This window comes from Phytophthora ramorum (assembly GCF_020800215.1).
Source record: "Phytophthora ramorum isolate Pr-102 chromosome Unknown Phyram_PR-102_s0014, whole genome shotgun sequence".
Taxonomy (NCBI): Eukaryota; Oomycota; class Peronosporomycetes; order Peronosporales; family Peronosporaceae; genus Phytophthora; species Phytophthora ramorum.
Genome location: NW_027150660.1, coordinates 716,930 through 730,811, shown reverse-complemented (window position 1 = coordinate 730,811; position 13,882 = coordinate 716,930). Strand labels below are relative to the sequence as shown.

The window sequence follows — 13,882 nt, the reverse complement described above, 5'->3', positions numbered from 1 at the left end:
GACCGAAATCTGAAGGAGATTGAAATGAATCAATTCCAACTGGTGACGACTTTGCAACAAGTTTTCGAACAAGATCTAACTCCCGAGGTGGCTGATTTCTCGACTAACATGAACAGGATTTTGCTCAGAAAATAAGACAAGTTGAAGCAGGTTCAATTCCCCCAATTCAAATCAAATACTACTACTACTACTACTTAAGGTCATGCCAAAGACCCCTGTACCATGTTGTGCTTGCTTGAATCGTCGGTGTAGTTGCAGACTCGAGCAACTTGCTTATTATCGTTTAAGGCATCAGCATGTGGAAGTCTCACCACCAGAATCAAATTATATGTAGCTCTATAAACCATTAATGGCTCCAACAACGCCATTTGGGCACGCTGTGTCCTCGCGTGTGCCGGTTGTTGCGCCAATAGTGTGTCGTGCACACACTCAGTAGAGAAAAAGCCTATTTTCCGCTGATTCAAGTACGTGTTCACGTCACAGACCGAAATCAGGTGTTCCGCAGCTCCGGTCCGGTGTGGTCTGTGCTTCGTCAAAACGAAATTAGGCGCTTAGGCCACGCCCCAGGAGAGTCGCTGTACAGGATGGCATAGCTAGACTCCCCGGAGATACGAACAGCTTCATCGGCCAGCCTGGACTGTTCCGACTGCCAAAATAGTCGAATGGCTTTACTCAACGCTCCCAGAGCGATATCTTTCGCGAAAAGAGCTTGTTTGTTTGGTTCGTTGTCAACGCGTAGCTTGAGTACCAAGTGCACGACACACGTACGGAGTGGGTCGGCTGGTAGTGGTACGACAGTCGTGATACCATTGGTGCCAAATCGTAGCCCTTTTGAGCGCAGTAGAAGGATGTCGGAGCAGACGAATGCGATCTTCTCTGGCTCAGAGAACTGTCGGATGTAGTGCAGCTTCTCAAACTGCAGGGGGTCGTCAAGATGGTGTAGTGTTAACGGTTCCATCATCTGCAACGCATTGGGCTTGCTCCCGGGTGTCTACAGAGAACAGTTGCAAAGTTAGACTTCTGGGAGTACCGAACATTGGCATACAGAACCCACCCGCTCTTTTTCGAGATACGTCAAAATCATGTTGCTAGCTTCAGCCATGGAACAGCGCATCGGTGTGCTCACGACGAACTCGACGACATCACCCTTGCGTTGTTCCCTGTAGCTAGTCTGCACAGGACTTGAGAGAGCAGGAGTGGAACCCACTTCAAACTGTGGAGTAGCATACTGGTACATGTTCTCCACTGCGCTCTCGAGCTGTGCCATGCTCCTGCATACATCATTGTCTGCAAGTGGTTCACGTATAGTCACCGGGGACTTGGGTTTCATGTAGTTCATGTCCTGTAATCAAGGAGCAACGGTGGGTATGCATATCGAGGTCAATACGTGAAGCTCGAAGAAATTACCTGGGCGAGTGACTGTCTCCGAAGAATCCTGCGCAAGGAACTGGTCGTATTCTTCTGTTGAGACAGAATTTTCTTGAGTTGTTGATTCTGTTTTTCCGACTTGTTCCTCATTTCGTACTGCTCAATTGCACACCGATGCCATAGAGACAGCATTTGCCCTGGAACCTTGGTGTCGGCGTACGTCTTCAGTTTCAAAATTGTGTTAAATCTCAGAATTGCCGAATTCGCGTCCCCGCCACTCAACAATTCGTTCAAAACTTGCTGCAACTCCGTTACTTGACCCCTGAGCGACAAAATGTCGGCCCTCCTACGACGCTGCAGCACTGTCGACGAACTGGCGGGGCTGCGCACACGCTTCTTCTTCTTCTTCTTCTTCGCCGTCACCGTCTTTTTCTTCTTCTTTATTGTCGGATTTTGCGTCTTCCCCTTCTCAGTTTCTTCCGGTGAGTACTCGATCATGGACCCCAGGAGCTCGTCGATCTCTTCCGATAGAGGGAATGCTGCACTGTTCATGTCGATATCACCACTTGGGTCAATGAACGCTGAAGCTTCGTGAAGCGTCGTAAAGTTGTCGCCCTCACGATGTAAGAAGCTCATCGTCAGATGATTGCGACGATGAGAAATTGTGAACTGAGGCTGCAGGTCGCAACCTGCAAGTCTATTTACTGCTACCGTAGTTATTCGGCAGTGTTTGTGCGCTTCGGTGTTTACTTCAGACTTTGCCGGTACAGGCGTCCCCGCCAAATCTGCAAAGGTCGGACCAATAAAGACTGCGAGGTTGCAAGATTCGCACAGGTGCCATATAGATGCGAAAGTATTAAGTTACTATGAATTTATTGTTTCCACGTGCTAGAAGCTTCCCGCATCGCGACATTTTCCCTCCACGTTGCATCTACCTCAGTACATCCCATCCCGACCTGTTTCAAATCCCATGCACATCTGTACTACCTGTGCGAGGTAAATTGCTGCTTGCAGTTGCACATTTGTCGGGGACATCTGTAGTGGAAATAACAAACATATGCACGAAGAACATACATGTACCATCCGCGGACTGAATACTGTAGTTTACGGGGTCATACGATTGTGGGGTGAACCTGTCGTGACTTCATGTGATACGACGATCAAACTACACGCTAATATATTTATTGTGTACTATTAATATCATCCGTTAGGCCCATTCTCAACCGGTACATGCGGCCGCATGCGGCCAAATACTCTCGTTTCATTGGCTTACTTGCTGCGTCGCCGCATGCGTCGCGGAGCAAAAAAAGGCGGTCATGCGGCTATTTCGACGCATGCGTCCAAGTTGCCGCACAGCTAGGGTGGGGGACGCACGGAGACCTGCCAATCACAGTGCTTCAGCTGCTACAGCTTCAACGTCTTATTAACTCACTTTGCCCTTGCTGCATATTTGTCATTGCTGGACATCCGCTACCATGAACAACAGTATATCGACTATCAACGAAGAAGATGAGTTCTGTGCAGTTATTCTTCCTGTAGTGATCGCAGTCCTGGCCATTGCCACACAAGCGGAGCCCAGCACTATGCAGGTTGTTCGTCGGCGTATGGACTGGAACTCGCACGCCCAGAGGCTTTTGCTGGAAGGAGAGTTCAAGCAATATTATCGGATGAGCTACGCAGGATTTGAGAGGCTGGTTTCGTTAATTGGAGCGGAATTGGTTGTTGACCCTCTTCAATCGGCTCGACGAGCACTAGGTGAGCCTCCTGTCTCTCCTGCTGGGATGCTGCAGACTTGTATCAGCTGGCTTGCTGGTGGCAGCTTTCACCACATTCGTGTCATCACTGGAACTAGTCGAGCCGGATTTTATCGAATCGTGCATGCAGTGCTGGCTGCACTGAATAACTGTACCGCCCTGGCAATGGTTTTTCCTCAAAGCGACAACTCTATGGAGTTAGCAGCAGCGAGTTTTCGTTCGATTAGTACGGATTGGGCAATTCCCGGTTGTATTGGAGCAATTGACGGGTGGTTGTGCCCGATTCGGGTGCCACGATCATCTGAGTGTGGGCGGGTTGTTTCGTTTTTTTCGGGACACTATCAGCGCTACGGTTTGAACGTACAAGCCTGTGCGGATTTTCAGTGCCGGTTTACCGCAATGGCGTGTCGTGCACCTGGTGGACGGAACGATTCGGTGGCTTTCCAGCAGTGGTCGCTCTGCAAAGTCCTTGCTCGAATACGGGGACCTTATTTTGTCGTTGCTGATAACGCTTACACACAGAGCAGAACGGTCTCGACCCCATTTAATCAAGCTCAAGTGTTGAATAGACCAGATCGAGATGACTACAACTTCTTTCTCAGCCAATGTCGGATCCGCATAGAAATGGCGTTCGGGCTCCTCGTCAACAAGTGGAGAATTTTAAAGCGCCCTCTGTGTGTTTTACTCCGGATGGCACCTCATGTCATCCACGCTTGTATGCGTTTGCACAATTTTTGTATTGACCAGCGTGTCATGGAGTCCCCACAAACTATGCGGTCAACTATAAAAGCAATGCGAAAAGAACTGCGCACGTGGAATGGCAGCAGAGATCTATCATATGCTCAAACTGAATTCGAGGTAGACGGCAGAGAAACTATCCAGCTACTAGATGAAACAACCCGGAGCATCATTGTTCAGAACATAGTCTCTAGAGATCTGCACCGGCCATCTTACAACCTTGAGAGGAAGAATCACGATAAATAAGACAGAATATCCATCCAATGGTTCCTGTTACAAGAGATGATATGCTTAGTTTGTGTTGGTACGGAGCCTTTCAATGCACGATTTCCGCTCCTCCAGCAATACAGCACGATCTTCTAGTAAACGATCCTTTGCTTCATCGTCATTTGCGGCTGCGACTATTGACTTGTCAATATCACCTAAATGCCGGCGGATATCACCCAGTATGTTGAGCAACTGGGACCTTTGACTCAGTGCTCCGCGCTCTGAATCGCGGGCATGCTCTGCTTCCGTTTTCCTGTGTGTGACGTAGGTCATCAACGCAGCTGCAACCTTCTCTATAGCTTCAGATCCTTTGCGGTGTTTGTTGTTGAACGTTGGAGCTGCCCCGTTGCCTTCCTGCGACTCAGAATCCAAGGTATCTAACTCGTCATCTTCGAAGAGTCCTCCTTTGACAAAGTTTATGAACTCCGGCTTCAACTGCATTGACCATTTTGCAGACATGAATTAGAAATGTACACCAGCAGGTAAATCGAACGTTGCGACGTACCTTGAGCCACTTTCGTAGATAAAGCACAGCACCTTGGTTCTCAACGAAGTTACGGAACTCGTTCTCGTGCTGGCCGGACTTGGTAAACCGTTGCTCAGCTGCAAAGTACTTTTAGGTAAGCTCCTTTGTCATTGCAAACAGCTTTTCAGGTGGGTGGGGTTTAGTCACTGAAGGATCAATGCCACTGAAAAGTTCGTCTTCAAACATCACCAGGTTCCTCTCGTGCGTCTTCGGGAAGATGTGCACATAAGACTCGCGAACCTCCTGCCAGAAATTGCTCTTCGCGTTGGTCTGCTTGCTATCCAGAGCAGCACGTGAAGCGGTATCACCTAAAACAAATCCACGAGTCAGTATATCATCGTAAGGAACGATATCTAACTCAAAAATATAGAAGTTACCTGTTTGGCTGTAGCGCGTAGCAAACTCGTCCGAGAACAGAAAATTAATCAATCTATATGGACAGTGCTTCGTTCGCTTGGACACAGCATTGGTGCCCGTTGTGAGACCAGCATCGCCTAGCATGATGCCGTCCATAGCTGCTTGAGCAGCATCGTGCTGCTTCAAGATTGCTATGCGTTCGTCCTTCTTCATTTTTGACCTGACCTTCAGCTTCCTGCGTGTACACTCCTTCCTGATCGCATCTGCACACCAGCTTGTATAGTCCGTCACAGTCGTTGTCGGGAGATCAATGTCGCTGTCGTCAGAACTATCGCAGCCTTCTTCGTTGGAGCGCCAAGCTGTTTGAACTCGAGCGAGATCTGCCTGCAGGTTGCGAGGCATAAGGGGGCTGCTGGCTGGGCCAATGGACGAGGTAACCCATCCAACTGGAGTTGATTGAGCTGATTGCTGAGGCAAAATGCCTGGAGCAGGACTCATGCCCATGAACCTCCCCGCTGGGCTTTGCTGCGGCATGGCCAGGGTCTGCGCGTTTTGGTTGATCGGCATTGATGGTTATCCAGATATAATGACCCCCTGCATTAGTACCAACAAACTCCCGTTATCGCAGTCCACATCACTCACCGCTGCATTCTCCTGCATATTCACTCTTCTAGTGCCGACACTTTCTTCCTTGTGCGGTAGAAGGCTTCTCTCAGCGGCGGGTGTTTCAGAAGTGAGCTGAAAAAAAGATATCCACGAGAACAGCAGGCTGAGGGTGGGGCACGCACCAAATACGGTGGCATTTTCGTTCTCAACCAATGCGGCCGCATGAAACATAACTGTGCGATGCGGTGCGGCCGCATGCGGCCGGTTGAGACTGGGCCTTAGGCGCACGAAAGGGCTAACATTAACCCTTTCACTAACCTTAATGATACCGGATTCCTTGATTTCATGAATTCATAAGCTGGCCAACACATCGATGAAATCCCTTCACAAGTGCGCAAGTGGAGCGGGGGAGGGGGTGCTTCAAATAGCACAGCATCAAGAAGTTCGCCAGCGTCCACCATACTGCACACTGTATCCCCTCGGATATTATTATTAGAGTGTTATTTTGTTGGATGCATCGGGATCACAGTTAGAATCCATTTATACGTGTACCGTGTCTAACCATAGCTGCCTAAACCATCGACGGCATCAACGACACCATTTTTTCAAAGTGTGCCCTCGCGAGTGACGACTTTTGTGCCAATTGCACGTCACGTACCCGGCCAGTAGTGAAAAAAAATTCTCGCTCGCTAAACCAAGTACATGCAGCATATTGTACTCGTCATTGAAGGTTGGACCAACACTTATTAACATGCCACACAAATGGCAATAGCTCTTCGAGTTTTTATCCGATCAGATTAAGACAGCCACAACACTGTTCCTTAGTGCGTTGTACGTGCATTACAACTTTTACTTCGCTAGCAACATGTCCGGGTCAAACACCAAGATGCGAGAGCTGACCCCAGGTCAGAAGGGCTTGTCGTACGGTGTTTCGAGTTCATGACCATATCGAAGGAAGAAGGGCTCTTTAGGGGGAAGCGGACCCGAGACCTTGTAGCTGCGTGTATGGAGATTGCTCGTGGCACCGCTACGACCGTAATGTACGAATACAGAGCCGACAACACCACCAAGTTCGAGGTCGGTGCACCATATTCGCGACACCAGCACCTTATCAGGAGTATATCGTTAACCTGTGAAATATTATATTGTCATCCAAGCCAAGCGAGCGTGGCAAGAAGCGAGGACGAACTACCTCTGTAAATTAATATTGGCTTGAACGATTTGAGCACCTGGTTATAATATCTATGGATGTGTTTTTACTATATTTGCACTTTCTCCTGTAAACCCATGTGTATTTCCCCCAGAAGTGCTCCTCAAGAGCAACCCGTTTCCCGCAATTCTGAAACCTCAGGAATGCGTTTGTAAAGCGACTCGTAGCGCAATAACGGCTGCGATTCAGTCGACTTTGACCTCGATTTTGAAATCTAGACCCAGCTTTGTACCCTATATCTAAATGCCGCTATAGGTTTTAGGGCTGTGAATCAATCAAAACTGAAGGCTGAGCTGTTCACGCGGAGCGAATAAAGGTTATCCCCCCTGGAGTAAATTAAGCGTAATCCCCCCAATCTCCGAATCACGAGTCGTGATTCATACACACTTTATAAATCTGAATCGAATTCCATTCCAATATTTGCAAGCTCCAGCACACCACACATGACCAAATCAACGAGTTCCCGCAAGCCTACCCAATGCAGCGAGCCTGGATGCAACAAGAGGGCGCAGTCTGGGCGACTTTGCAAGGGCCACGGGGGAGGCATGCGCTGCCGAGTCCCAAGCTGCGGAAAGCTCGCTCAGACTCGAGCTTTGTGCGTGAAGCATGGCGGTGGTCGGCATTGTTCAGTGGAAGGGTGCGAGAAGCTTTCACAGTCTCGACGGTTATGCCTCGTTCACGGGGGTGGTCGACGCTGCAGCGTGCCGAACTGCCAAAAGTTCAGGCAGATTAAAGATTTGTGCAAGGCGCACGCCAAGATGGGAATGACAGCGAAGTCACACGACCAAGAGTGTGGCGTGTCAAAGTGCTCCAGCAACGTGACGAGCTTGGTTGAAACGGCACGTGCACCGCCGAGCAACGAGCCACCAATTGTGTCACCAAACTGTGCCACAAACTCACCTACCTCAACGATCGCGACCAGTTTTGCTCCGCCAGATTTCAACCACATCGCGAAGCCGCCCGTTCGTCGCGCACTGGAATCTCACGCAAAATCCTTGAGTTTTGGGGAGACACACCAATGGGAGATGTACACACGACAGCGAATGCCGCTGTCCCCGTTGTTCTCTCGAACGAGTGAATGCTCAGCGAGTCCATGGGCTAGTGCCGGCGAAGTCTTGAGCTCCAAGAGACTACCCTTGCGTTAGTTGAAGGTTGCTCCAGGTACAAACCAAGTCTGCTAAAGCGTACACCATGCGGCTTACCTGTATAATATAAACAGATGCCCGCTAAAAACACGAAAATCGGAAGTGTCGACAGGTGTGGGGTAATGGGGGGCATCTACAAAACCAAGCGAACGACTTCAGCACACAACTGGCCTTTACCGAGTTACATTGAGTCTCTATCGGCCCGTATTAGTACTCGTGTTAATTTCATAATTTGAAAGCGGCGTCCATTGAATTGGAGTTCGTAGCATTATGCGATGCTAGAATCTCGTGGTAACAAGCGGTTATATAAGCAGTGTACAACTAACCTGGGGTCAAGCAGACCTTTAGTGGTTTCTAACGAGAGCAGCTCGCGTTAAGTCGAGAGAGAGCCCCGCACGCTCGGTGCTCAGTCGCCATTGCCGAAAAGGAAGGATAGATGTCACGCCTCAAGACCCCCAACAACAAGAGCGGTCCGAAGAAGGACGGCAGTGGGAAGAAGAGCAGAAGAACAAGGGGCTACCTTGCGCTGCTCGCCAGTTGGACAACGAAGGCCACGTACTTCTGGAGGACGTCCTAAGGAGCGACGAAAGAAATGCATCTACACGATGAAACCCTGCATGCTGATGACGACCCTCCGGTTATCTTCGAGTGGGTACGAGTTCGTGGTTTCACACTTTCTAGGCAACTTCAACACAATTCAACTTTCTTTTTATTGGCCGTGTCTGATCTTAATGTGTTTCATCAAACCTGCACATGAATCGTGCAGTCAAAACTATTAGCGAAGCAGCAGTCATTGAGTAAAAGCGTAGTTGCCGAATCAAGGAGCCCCACTTGTTGAGCTTCACAGCAGAGCCTACGAGCGCAGCTTGAGGAAGGTGCGCTTCAGAATGCGAGCCTGTGCATGATATCAACACCAAGGAAGCAATCAACAAGCTTACGACAGAATGATAGAACCACCGAGTGCAGTCACAAGACGCACCTCGTAGCTGATGGTGTGCTGAATGGCATCGTTTCCCGTCATGCCGGCGTTCCGTTGGTCGGCTGCAGTAGTAGTGAAGATGTCCTTGCCGTGCTGGTCCGCGCAATCGAGGAACTCGAGGATGTCGTCCATGGTCGAGTCGCGGATAGTGGTCATGTGCTTGGCTAGCGTGAGTGCCAGGCCGAGGAAGCAGCGCTTGGCGTAGTACCAAGTGTCTGGCCCCAGCTTGCGATGGTACGGCTCCATGCTCTTCATGACTCGGCAGATGCCAAAGTCGTAGTTGTTCTTGGAGCAGTAGAGCGTGCCGATGACGAGGTTGACGATGCAGAGGTGGAAGAGCCGCTTGTCCGGGTCGCGACTCGACTCCTCTTCCTCTTCTCGCTCGATGGAGCGCAGCAGCTCCTCGGCCTTTTCATTGTCCGTGTTCATCACGTAGCAGACGCAAAGGTTGGCCAGGATGATGGCCTGCACGTCGAGCAGGTTGTCTTGGTGCTTCTTGACGAACGGCTCGTAGTACTGGATGGCCTGCTCGTACTTGTTTCCCTGCAAGAAGAAGACGTGCGCCACGTTCAGCTTCCAGGCTTCGTGCTCCGAGCAGAACTCGGCCGTCTGTCTGAAAATCTTCTCCACTTGCGTATAATTGCCCCGCTCCCAGTAGATGTTGGCCTGTGCCATCAGCACGGGCATGAAGTCTTCCAGCGCGTCGTCGTAGGCCTTCAAGGACGTCTTGATGTCCTCGTTGGACTGTGCAAGGCGCGCGTCTTGAATTTTCTTGGTCAACTTGCGCAGCCCTTCGACGTGCTTGATGGCCAGCTCGTCGTACTTGCGATAGGCATCCTCCGGCGACGTTTGTAGCGTCACGGTGGCGTCCATGAAGTCGTAGAAGTCCTTCGAGAGCAGCTGGAACGTCAGATGAGCGTTCTCCGCCAACACGTCGGCCATGAGGTCGTGGAAGCCGTGCTTCGTGTACAGAATGAGCAAGTTGGAGAAGGTCTCCACCGGGAACGGCGGGTTCTGCAGCAGGAAGTTGAGCTTCTTGAAGCCGCCGTTCGGATCCACGTCCATATTCATGAGCCCGAAGTTGTGCAGCGACACCGGGTCCAGCTCTTCTTCCTGGCGAGGCGGCATGTCCAGCAGCGCGTCTCGAGCGCCCTTGTAGTTCTTCATTTCGTACTCGATCGCTGCTTTGAGGTTGAACGCCTCCACCAGTGCAGTCTCCCGCAAGACCGTCGAGTTGCGCACAGATTTGACGTCGACATTCTGCTCGCTCTTGCTCCCCACACTCAGCTCGGGGTGGTCTCGCACGCCCTTCTCAATGATCTCGGCGATCTGCCTCATGGCGTTGCCGTACTGCTTCATCTTGAAGAAGCACAGCGCGATGTTGTACGACAGGTCCAGTTGGTAGCCCAAGATGTTGAGCGCGTCTGCAAACTTGGCACGCGCAGCCTCGTAGCGGCCTTCCTTGTACTCAATGGCCCCGTCAAACACATTAGTCGTGGGGTCATCGGGTAGACACTCCTCCAGCACGGAGCACGAGGCCTTGATATCGTTCTGCTCGTAGTACGAGGCCGCTCTCAGCAAGTGCACGCGTTGTGCGAACTGCTCACTTTCGAGCTGCGTCGTACTGGCCGGATTTGTACAGTGACTGCGCCAGGTAGAGCTGGTACTCGTCCACCTCGGGGTAGTTGGCACAGAGCTGCTCGTACATCCCGACGGCCTGGTGGAAGAGCTGCATGTGGTAGTAGCAGTAGCCCAGCAACGAGAGCGCCGCGCGACTGTGCGGGTGGTTTTCCAGCTCGATCTGAAGAATCCGAACCGCTTCCTCGTACTTTTGGTCGCGGATGAACCCGTAGATCGTCGACGTGTAGCTGCTGCCAGCACCATCTTGCGTCTGGAACATTGACGAGGAATTCGTGTACGCAGCTCCGGTGAAGCGTGCGGTCACGTGCTTCGTTCCAAACGGAAGTTAGCGATTAGGCCACGCCCCCCCCCCCCCAGGAGAGTCGCTCTACAGGATGGCATAGCTAGACTCCCCGGAGATACGAACAGCTTCATCGGCCAGCCTGGACTGTTCCGACTGCCAAAAGAGTCGAATGGCTTTACTCAACGCTCCCAGAGCGACATCTTTCGCGAAAAGAGCTTGGTGGCTGGCATCTTTGACAATGCGCCGCTTGAGTACCGAGTGCATGACGCACGTACGGAGTGGGTCGGCTGGTAGCGGCACGATACTAGTGTAACCATCTGAGCAAAATCTCAGCCCTTTCGAACGCAGTAGCAGAATGTCGGAGTAGACCAATGTGATTTTCCCTGGCTCAGAGAATCTGCGGATGCAGTGCAGCTTCTCGAACTGCAGAGTTTTGTCCAGATGATGTAGCGTTAATGCCACCATCTTTTGCCTCGTTGGTGTCTGCGGAAACAGTTGCAAAGTTAGACTTCTGGGAGTACCAAACGTAGGCATACATAACTCACCCCGTCTTTTGTGGGATACGTCAAAATTACGTTGCTTGCATCAGCCATGGAGCAACTCATCGGTGTGCTTATGATGAACTCGACGACATCACCCTTGCGCTGTTCTCTGTAGCTAGTCTGCACAGGACTTGAGCGAGAAGGAGCCGAACTCAACATTGAAGTCCGATGCTGGTACATATAATCCACTGCGTGCTCAAGCTGTGCCATGCTCCTGGATACATCATTGTCTGCAAGTGGTCCAAACAAGTGCTCTGGTGACTCGTGTTTCATCAAGTACTTCATGTCCTGTAATCAAGGAGCAACGATTAGAATACATATCAAGCGCGACAGCTAAAACTCCAAAAATAATTGGTGAAGCTCGACAAACTGACCTGGGCGAGAGATTGTCTCCGAAGAATCCTGCGCAAGGAATTGGACGTGTTCCTCTGCTGGGACAGAATTTTCTTGAGTTGACGATTCAGTTCTTGCGACTTGTTCCTCATTTCATACTGCTCAAGCGCACACCGATGCCATAGAGACAGTCTTTGTCCTCGAGCTTTCGCGTCAGCATACGTCTTCGCGTTCAGTGTCAGGATTGCCGGGTTAGCCTCGCCGCCACTCAATATTTGGTCCAACGCTTTCTGTAACTCCGTTGCTTGTTGCCTCAACGACAAAATCTCGGCCCTCCTTCGACGCTGAAGCACTGTCGACGAACTGGCGGGGCTCCGAACACGTGTCGTCCTCTCTCCCTTCTTCGTTGTTGGACCCTGCGTCTTCCCCTTTCCGTGGCTCTTCGCTTCTTCCGGCAAATACTCAAGCATGGTGTCGAAGAGCTTGTCGATCTCTGCCAGCGGAGGGAACGTCGCACTGTCCCTGTCGATGTCATCGCTTGTCTCGACGAGCGCTAAAGCTTCGTGAAACGCCATGGCGTTGTCACGTTCACGAGGTAGAATGCGGTGGTCGCGATAATAAGAAATTGTGAACTGTATTATTTACTGGTGGGCGGAATTTACAGGACGGCGGTTGGAATTTTTAGGACGATCAATTGTCACAGGATAGTATAATATCTGGGAGGACCGCGATGCATTGGGCAGACACTGAACGGAGGCCGACAGCAACCTACGCTAGAGCTAGTTGCCAGCACGTAGATCTTCACCACTGGATCCTGTGCAGATACGATGCGGGATGCGAGAAAGTCTCTTCGATCTTCAAGACGCAGGAGCCCACGGTATCCAGCGACCAGCGGCTGAGCGCGCGTGGGACGCGGTAGCAGGCCATAATCTACTTGTGGGGCTCGACGAATGCAGCTTGGGCGCTGTTGTGGCGATCTTCGGTCTCTTCACGGTTCCTGAAGACGCCACCATTGAGATGGCGCAACCCACGCCGGGAACAAAGGCTAGTATTTTTGCGTTATCACTGAGCGCAAAAGTGCAGTGTGGTCAAGCCTCTCGAGGACTCTTACGTCGACAGGCATCCAACGTGATGGAGCACATCACGTTGGTGGACGCATGGATTGCAAAGAGAAGACCAATTTCAACTCTAGATGATGCCGTACGTATTAATTGCATTTGAAGATGGCTACTCGTTAATGTGTACTCACACTGCCTTCGCTACTACGTCTAGGTTTCTTCTGTCGCAGGATCGTTGTGTCGTGTAGGAACACGCAGAAAATCTCACTACCGAACGGTATGAGTCCCACCAACAACACACGCTTCCCTCGCGAAAGGTCAGCGAACGTTGGATCAACACCTGAAGACCAGGAACGATCCCTTACACCGGGTTGGTTGTAAGCGCCTCTGTATACCAAGGTTGAGTTCGGTCAACCTTAAAACCTGCACTACTAGCCACGAGCGAGGGCTAGAATGCAATATTGCGCTTTCGCGCGAACCCCCGCAGTCCCTCAGAAGTAAGGGTACCGGCAGTCACGCCTAATACGGGTTTGCCGAGGGTAACCTCGGCGGGTAGTGAAATACACTTGGGAACACTCGGGTTCCACCAATATATAGGGACCGACACTCCTTGTCGCCCCTAACTCTCGGCCACTCCTATCTCTTGGACTGACCAGCAACAAACTCTCGGTTCAATGTACCTCAAGCTCGCTGACAGGCATCCCACGCAGCCGAGCGTATCCAGACCCTAAGACAAGCTAGCTAGACTTACCGAAGACGGACTTGACCCTTGGTGGCTTGTGGGGAAGACTGCTGATTTATTTCTCTTATCCTACAGCTCTGGGAGCCTCTGTAGGTCATCATTTGGCTAGTCCTATATCTCTATACAAATATCAAGTGTAAACAGATCTCTGTGGGAAATCGTATAGCCGGCTCTACACAGCCGAGGGTACGACACGAAATGGGTACAAACGAGGCTTTTAACCTCGGCCGGGGTTTTATTAGACCCAGCCGAGACCTCGGTCACTATTGTTCCTAGGTCACTATAGCGCGGGAAATGAGACCCGCCAATCAAGACGCTCTGTCGCCGTTCACT

At 51.0% G+C, this 13,882-nt stretch overlaps 3 protein-coding genes across 3 annotated transcripts; all 3 read right to left on the bottom strand.

The window, feature by feature from the left end:
* Nucleotides 1-532: 532 nt before the first annotated feature.
* Nucleotides 533-2,004, bottom strand: KRP23_12145 (uncharacterized protein; the record flags this gene model as incomplete). The annotated part of the gene is made up of 3 exons (XM_067882726.1): nucleotides 533-991; nucleotides 1,055-1,342; nucleotides 1,408-2,004. 3 exons carry the CDS (start codon nucleotides 2,002-2,004, stop codon nucleotides 533-535), a joined length of 1,344 nt encoding a protein of 447 aa, XP_067739753.1.
* Nucleotides 2,005-4,743: 2,739 nt separating this feature from the next.
* KRP23_12144 (uncharacterized protein) lies at nucleotides 4,744-5,577 on the bottom strand (the record flags this gene model as incomplete). The annotated part of the gene is made up of 2 exons (XM_067882725.1): nucleotides 4,744-4,961; nucleotides 5,031-5,577. The coding sequence occupies 2 exons, from the start codon at nucleotides 5,575-5,577 to the stop codon at nucleotides 4,744-4,746; spliced, it is 765 nt and encodes a 254-aa protein (XP_067739752.1).
* Nucleotides 5,578-8,824: 3,247 nt separating this feature from the next.
* KRP23_12143 (Tetratricopeptide repeat protein 30A) lies at nucleotides 8,825-12,324 on the bottom strand (the record flags this gene model as incomplete). The annotated part of the gene is made up of 6 exons (XM_067882724.1): nucleotides 8,825-8,866; nucleotides 8,951-10,595; nucleotides 10,657-10,898; nucleotides 10,998-11,357; nucleotides 11,420-11,704; nucleotides 11,791-12,324. The coding sequence occupies 6 exons, from the start codon at nucleotides 12,322-12,324 to the stop codon at nucleotides 8,825-8,827; spliced, it is 3,108 nt and encodes a 1,035-aa protein (XP_067739751.1).
* Between the last annotated feature and the right edge of the window lie 1,558 nt (nucleotides 12,325-13,882).